Below are 8,690 nucleotides of genomic sequence, written 5' to 3'. Positions count from 1 at the left end.
TACTAATAATAACAAAGAGACGACGAAGGGAAAAAAGTGGATTGATGATGACTGGACAACTAAAAAACAACACGATAGATGAAGTGACGACAACAAATGCTTACAAGTTTGCAGATGAACTGATGAAGACCGGATGAGCAAGAAATTTTTTGTGACTTCTTTTTTTTGGGCCTTTTCTTTATGAATTACTCGATTGAACAGTCGATTTAGACGTGTTTACTTGTTTACATATTTCCATTATTCAAGAGTTTATTTACTAAGACATGTTTAAAAAAACCCCTACTTGCTTTGCTAAAGTTTTTTAGTGATGATACCATCCACAGTACTTGAAAACTGGAAAATTTGACAAGAAAAGTTGATAGGCCAAGGCCCACGAATTTTAGAAATCAAATTTTGATAGTCCATAGCCATCGAAATTCTTGATGTTCCCCAGATTTGGTGGTATAGAGCCATCGAATTTATCCCATCCTTCATTATTTTGACGGTGTCGACTCATCCAAAAAAGAAATTCAACACCAATTCAACCCTTTGATCGGTCAAATTTTATGAAATTCAATGTCCTTGGACCGTCGAATATGGGCTTTTTCACATTGTGTGACCTAGGTTCAATTCCTGACTGCACCAGGTAATGATCTAATTAAAAAAAAAAGCCAAAAAAAATTTTTAACTTAAAAAGTTGTAGAAGTACTTTTAAGAAGATTTACCAAACATAGCTCTAGTTGATAAGGTGATCTTGCAGCTATGGAACGGGCCAAGCCAACTTATTGGGGTTACATATGTCTATGAAGCTCAATTCATAGCGAAAAAATCGACCTCATTGGGGGTCCCGTAGCCATTAGATTTGAGCAATTTCAATCATGATGGGCTTGAGAAGCTCATCCACCAATCTAAGCTTTCTTTTCTCTTGGTGGGCCCATAACCCATTCATAATTCCCATTATCCAAGAAAATCCTAAATCACCAATTAGATTGTATTTTTGGTGTCACTACACGATAAGGTGTACCAATCATCTGTGTACAAATCCCATAGGATCAAAGCATTTCTTCCATCATGGGCTTTGGAGATCATCCAAGATGAAAAACACAAAATCACCAATCAACCTGATTTTTGGGCCAAACATGTTGTAGAAGAATAATGTGCCACGTGTAGAAATTATGTTAATGTTTTGGTGTGTGGGTCCTACAAAGGACACGTGGTTAAAAATCGAGGTGGAGGTGGGATACTTTTACCAACTCCATAAGAGTATAGGATCAACCATATTCTTTGAACATCGCAAAGGATTCATTAAAGGGAAAATTGACTAATAAAAGACCAATAATAAAGGAAAGATCCTAAGCAAAGAATGTAACCATCTACAACAAGACTAATTAAAAGGAAAATTATTCTAATTGGAACAAAAAATCTTAATTAACATAACAAATTACTACAATTGAAACAAAAAATAAAACAAAATTAGTGAATCAAATCATTCCTACATAACTTTCTTTTAAAAAAGAATTTAGTTTTATAGTTATTTATTCGAATATGTTATTAGTAGAATTTAGCTCAAAGAGAGAGAGAGAGAGAGATGGGTAACAGTTCTTCTAAGCGTTCACGTATGCCTAAGCGTGGTAATTACTGTCTGGCCTCTTTTCTCTGCTTTTGATAACTCCAACTTCTTATAACACACCAATTTCTTCTCCACCAAATGCTTTCTTTTAGAAAGTGATTAATCTTTTTTCTTTTCTTTTCTTTTTTTTTTTTTTTTTTTTTTTTGTCTCCAAAGAGGAATTAAACTTTATGATTTCTTTTATTATACTATTTTTTTTAATTATATTATTTTAATTAACTCTAGACGATGAATTTAGTCTCTTTAATATTATTTGGTGTGCAATACATAATTTTAATTAATTAGTATGTTATAAATAGTAGTTGGTGTTCTAATAGAACTTCTCATAAATAATCAACTAATCATTCAAAAAATTTAGTGTTTTTTTTTTTTTTTTTTTTATATATTCTCTCAAACAATATCATCAAACGTTTGAGATGGGAAGATATTCTTAGGGATTCTCTCAAACGGATCCCTAGGAAATAAAAACAGGTACAATATATAAATATATATATGGATTAGGATCCCTGTACACACGTATCTACTCATATATCTACAACGTGTTTTATCCTATGTGGGTTAAAAATTTCTGATTGAGCTGATTTTTGGTAAGGATGATCTCTATGACAGGGAGATCATCCCCATAAAAAATCAGCTAATTCTAAAACTTCTAACCCCATATTTATGAGTTGAAGAATCGTGGACTGTCCATTTTTTGTAAATCACTTTTGATGAGGTTAAAATTTTCTGATTGAGCTGATTTTGGTGAGGATGATCTCTATGACTTTTAGCCACTAGGACAAAACACGTTGTAGATATATAAGTAGATATATGTGTACACAGAACCCAACCCTCTATATATATTATAATTTATTTTCCTTGCTTTTATTGTAATTTTTTTAAAAATTTATGTTAATTCCTACACCAGGAAAAAAGAAGAGAACAGCTGATAAATCGACTCAAGTGAGCAGCGATGACTTTCCGACATATGCAGACAAATCGACTCAAGTCAGCGATGGTGATTTTGCGACATCCGATGAAGAACCACCATCTCCCGACAACCCATCAAGTGATAGTATGCCACCCCTCACTGACGCCTCTGATAATGATAATCCCAATTATAATTCAGGTTACCCATCTTACGGCTACAATGATTATCCCAATTACAATAATCTTGAATATGATTATCCCAATTATAATCCTGGTTACTCTTCTAATGGCTACAATAATAATCCTGGATATGATTATCCCAATTATAATCCTGGTTACTCTTCTAATGGCTACAATAATAATCCTGGATATGATTATCCCAATTATAATAATCGAGGATACGATGGATATAATGTAGATCCTCAGAATAAGAAACCTCCCCGACATAGCCGTGATGATGAAATATTTGATACTATTAATGACTACAATCACAAGGGGTGTACTGGCATGTAAGATTGTCTAGAATGAAATTATAGCAGAAAGTAGAATAGTAGGAAAAGCTAATAGTTGTGTTTTTGTTTTTAGTTGAATTTAGAATGTTTCGGTTAATGAAAAAACTGATACGATAATACCCGATACAATATTCTGATATTTTAATTCATGGTTTTTAGTTCTTTAGAAGTTACCTTGTTCTCTCAATTTTGGTTTTATATCTAATGGATTAGATCAGTGTTTTTAAAAGATGAAAATTCTTAAATTTGCTTGTAGTGTCCAACAACGAGACGAGTTGACATGTTGCATCAAAGGAATGGTTTGTTCAATTACTAAGGCATTTTTGTAAATCTCATCCGACACGAGACGTGAAAATGAGTTTTAAAACATCATGGCTGGGACAGCTACTATTGTTTTCCTCCTCTCTTTTTTTTTTTCTTTTTGTATCATGCAATGCATGATCCTTTTTCAATGAAAACTGGTGTATGATAATTTAAAAAAAAGGGTGTGGCAATATAATTTCTGCTATCAAAAATAAAGCCACTCATCATTCCCTTAAAAAAGTACTACTTTATGTGGACAAATGCATCAAAATAAGAATCAAGAAAGCAAAGTCCATGCTTTAATAATGAGACCTTCACTAATTCAATAGGGCTCTACCCACGCCTTAGATATTATAGGTGATTTCAGCTCCACCAAGGATACCCCATCCCTCATATGAGACGAAACCCACTCCCTCTATGTTAGTAATGATGCTTAGATCTCAGTGGGAACATTAACATCATTGTGTTTTAATTCCAATAGCATTTTTTTTTCATGAAGATTAAAGTAACTGCCATTTTGCCCGTAATTTGCGGAATAAAAATTATGAAATCATGATCATGCACCTAATCAAAACTCAATAAATTCCTTATAAGACCACAGTTGTCTATAGATGTATCAAGGGTAGCCTAAGCACGTCAAGGTAAACGATACAAACCTAACCAATATAAACTATGAAGTACCTAGATGTTTTTGGCACGGGAAGTTATGCCCTTTACTCTTAGGACCTTAAGACACCGCCATACTCCACCACAGACGATTCATGTCAAGTTAAATGATATAAACCGAACTAATACACCAAAAGTACCTGGGTGATAATGGCATATAAAGTTATACCCTTAGATCCTCTCCTTTGGTGAGTTTGGAGTATAAGGGTGGGAACCCAAGTGGACTCCGAGTTTTTGGGCTCAAATAATTAAATATTTTTAATAATATATTAATTAGTCACTTGGTAAGTCTGCCTTATTAGTTTTTATCTTTTAGTGGTCGAAGTTCCTTATTCAAGACCCTATGCCCTTTCTATGGCTTGGAGGTTTACTAGTTCTTCAAAACACACCTTAAACTATTGGATGCACAAACAATTCCATAAAAAGATCTTGCGACTGTGAACTTCCATTACTTGTGCAATAAAATAAAGAATTCATGAAAGTATTTCACTCCATGTAATGGTCCTTGATTCAATTGTTTAGGATTCGATTAACATATGGATTGCGGTAATCAGATTTATGAAATAAAATAAGTATAACAATGCTGAGTAGCACACAAGCAGAGCCAGCTGACTTAATGAGGAAAAACTTCATGAACTTGAAAGAATATAAAGAAACGAAGAAAGAGACTTGGAGGAATAATTCAGTATAAAACAGGTGAGAACCAAGGTGAACCATAAGGTAAATGTAGACCCTAAACCGAAAAAAAAAAGAAATGATCTTCCTGTGTTATCCAATACAAAAATATAAAAATAAAATATAAAATAAAATTTCCTCCATGTATCCGATGCTGTCCATACATTTCTTTAGTCAGACGATTTTCTTGCTTTACTAATTCCCCACCCACCCTTTAAATACCTAGTTTGGTTCATCCCTCAATTATTATGCTACATGAGAAATTGTAAGTGAATCAAACAGAAAGAATTTAGGACCTGTTTCCTACAACAAATTTATTTAATGCTAATTTGTGGATTTGGACATAAACCCAATCAAGAAATGGAGTAGAAATCTTCCTGAATTCAGTTCAACATATTTCTGACATACTAAATTTTTTTTTATATGTAACTTATCTAGTGAAAAATTTTATATCTCTAAAGAGTTAAAAGCTGAGACAGAACCCATAACCTCAGGGACGCAGCAAAAAATAGTATCACATAGCTCACAACCAAACTACCGCCAGTTTATGAACTCTCATACATTAACAGCACATTGTAGAATGACAAGCAACCCTTGCTATCCCCTAGCAACCAAACTACAAGATATCATCATCAATTTTTATCAGTTTTTGTTTTTTTTTTTTTTGATAAATATTTATCAGTATCTTCATCATTGGAGTCATATCTGCAATATGTGGGGTTGGATGAATGAACCATGATTCACAATTCAATTCTATCTAAAGCCATGCTTTATCCAAAATCAAGTGTCTTCATATCTACCCTCTTCCACATTAAATTTGGTTTTATTCTCGCTCTTTTAGGACCTTCAACATAAACATTCCTTGTTTATAGGATGCGATTGAGCAATCTTTATAGGAAGCGATTGAGCAATCTCAATCGACTTTCCCTTAGTTAATCACCTTTGAGGCATTTTTGAGAATTTTATTTTTGAACATCAACGGTGCAAAACAAACCCGTATGCTAATTTTCTTTCCAATTTAGCCTTAGATACAACCTTGGTTGTTCGGTGGAACGATTCTAGTTCCATTCAACCTCAACACTTAATTACCAAAAAGACAAAAAATAAAAAAATCCCTCAAAGTCAAATCTATGATACAAAGTAACAAAGAAAAATTCCACACATTTATTTATTCTATCAGTAAAAACACACAATTCTGTATAGAGCAACACATGTAAATTTTCATGTTCCAGTGTTGTTCAGAGAGAAGATGAACAATAATACCCAAACTTCAACAAATTTACAAAGAGATAGATCAAAGAAAAACCCATCAAACATTTCAAAACACAACCAATCCATACAAGCAAACATAAACCCATTAAGTAGTATTAAGAAATTCTTCGATTCTCACCAGAAATTATGAAAGATGTTTCCCAATCAGCATTCAACAGCAACAATTAGGGCACCGCATGAGTCCGTTCTCATTGCAATCCAAGCACCTTCGAAGAAGCCCTTCATCCTCGGCAAAAAGCTTCCGACTCCCATTACAATTCAAGCAAGGAACAAACCTTGCATCACCACAGCTCTCGCAAACCAACCTTGGATCTCTTGCTGGGAACCCTTTCAGAAGTTTCCCCAATTCGCCTACTTCGTGAAGTTGCTTAATTTCTTCAGCTCCACCAATATATTTTCCACGAATGAAAATTTGAGGCAAAATCACGGTTTTCTCACCCAAAACACTCTGTAATTCTTTCCTATAAGCAGAATCCATTGAAATATCACGTTCATCTACAGGTACCCTAAACCCCTTAAAGATCATTCGAACCGTGCAACAATCCTCATAAGTTCTTCGAATTCCTCGCAAACTAGTGAAATAAACCACAATCCTGTCTTCAGTTCCAGGTAAATTTATTCGATTATCGAGCATCGATGAACCCCAATTACCAGATCCCAGCGACTTAATCAATCTCGATGGATTAAAATTCAAAAACCCTAATTGCTTAGACGACGAAATTGTTCGTCTGAAATTCGAAGCGAAATTTGAATCAATTTCTACATCAGACGATCGTTTGCAGAGCGTTTTCGATGAATTTGGTGGATTTTCAACTGTTGTTGATGCTGATTCGAAAGAATTGCACAATTTCTTTACTTTCCCATCGATCACACCATTATCTACTGTTGATTTCTTAATCGATCCGTAGCGGTCAAGGTAGAGTTTCTTAGAGGATTGTGGAGTTGAGTGTAAAGAGAAGGATCGATCGAAGCTATCGTGACCTGCCATGGATTCTTCGAGCTGTTGATGTCGAAATTCGAATTTAGGGTTAGGGTTTGAGAGAGAGACGAAGTATCGGTGTCGCTGTGTCGGTCTTCTTGGAGACGGGTACGTCCGGACACGCGTGTCGCTCAGGTGTCGATAGTTTCAGTGGCGAATTAAGCTTTCGTGTCGAGAAACAGAGATGCTCTATGTCCAACGAAATAAAGAGTGCTGAAAAGGTTTTTGAATCTTTTGTAAATTAGACTCTGGTGTACTGTACGTCTAACATCCAAACCGTTTGATATTAAATGAGTATCGCGAGAATAATCTAATTGATTTGAAGTTGGGATGATGGTCTACCTTGACAAAGATGTGGGAGACGTAGATAAAAAGCAAGAGTAGAGAGAGAAAACGAGAGATGGTGAAGAAAGAGATGGATAAAGCGCGCAAGTCAATTCAAATGGGGGTTAGCTTTGTTTGTTGGGATGGGGTTTGTAGAGCGTGCCTTGCACGTGATATAATTTTATTAAATTGAAAATTAAAGGGTATTTTAGGTAATATACACCTTAAAATACTGAGTTTTCAAACTGATGGCATATAGTCCCCCTTGACCGCAGTCTTGTATGATGGACTACAAAATGACCAAAATACCCTCATTAAACTCCTTAAAATTCTGATTTTTTGAATTGGAGGAAACAACCATGACCTTGTGTTTTGAATTCTCGTCATGATATCAATAAAGAATAAATCTCAGAGGGATTGGTTCAATGGAAATTTCGGACCGATAAACAGTTAATGCCCATAGGTCATGAGTTCGATACCCCAATATGAACATTAATTCCTTAATGGCCATTTGTGGGCTCACCCTCACCTAATTGGGTATCGAACCCGGACTAATCTTTGGACAAGACCATGATCTATGAATTGGGCAACCCCAAATACAGACCCGATCTCTTGTCTATAGGGATATCCATTATCCAAAAGAAAAATAACAATAAAGAATAAAATAAATCAAGATACAATCAAACACAAAACAAGTTGTGATCGAGCTCCACAAATTATAACATTTTGCACGAGGTTATCAACGGATAACCCTACGAGATCAGTTCTGTCGTGTTTGGATCCAGTAGGGACTTTGATCAAATAAAATGTGAGAAAGTATGCAAAATCTATTATATATTTTATTTAAATAAATGAAGTTTTCTTTATTTTTTTATGTATCAAATCATATTTGATCTAATCGATGCTCAATCCAATTGTCATCAAATTGGATTTGGATCCTAATATGAAGATTTAATAAAACCCAATCCGATAAGAGGTTGATCCAATCCTTGATAAATTAATTCTGGGTCTAATCCGATTCTTATTGTAGATTAGTCGGAGATCGACCCTAATCAGATCCAGTCCCAACCAATTGATAGTCTACTTTACAATTTACACTTACAACATCATCATCATCATCATCATCATATCTAAATCCAACGGCGTTTTATGTGATGAGTTTCTATGATTAGTGATTTTCGAAATTGGTGATAGTTAAACCATAAGAGCTAACAAGGGCTCTTCAAACAATCCTGATCAAAGCAGAGATTATAGATGATGTGTGTGCATTATAGCTTGCCTGTTGTAGATAGTACCATATCAATTCCCACTGAAAGTGCTAAAGAAACAAACGAAGAACCTTTAATAGTTTTTGTCTTCAACTCACGTTCTTTTGACCGTACGTATGGACGCTGACGGAGTTTTCTACGGCGACACTCCATTCTCTGGGATTTTTTGGAGA

General features: G+C 34.7%; 1 protein-coding gene across 1 annotated transcript; it reads right to left on the bottom strand.

The window, feature by feature from the left end:
• Positions 1 to 5,815: 5,815 nt before the first annotated feature.
• LOC147384099 (uncharacterized protein At5g39865-like) lies at positions 5,816 to 7,133 on the bottom strand. Its single transcript, XM_086426462.1, has one exon. The coding sequence runs from the start codon at positions 6,932 to 6,934 to the stop codon at positions 6,098 to 6,100; it is 837 nt and encodes a 278-aa protein (XP_086282588.1). The 5' UTR covers positions 6,935 to 7,133; the 3' UTR covers positions 5,816 to 6,097.
• Between the last annotated feature and the right edge of the window lie 1,557 nt (positions 7,134 to 8,690).

Source organism: Akebia trifoliata, chromosome 15, assembly GCF_017979445.1.
Source record: "Akebia trifoliata isolate Shusen 1 chromosome 15, ASM1797944v1, whole genome shotgun sequence".
NCBI classification, from domain to species: domain Eukaryota; kingdom Viridiplantae; phylum Streptophyta; class Magnoliopsida; order Ranunculales; family Lardizabalaceae; genus Akebia; species Akebia trifoliata.
The sequence above is the reverse complement of the archived record's forward strand: the minus strand, read 5'-3'. Positions and strand labels throughout refer to the sequence as shown.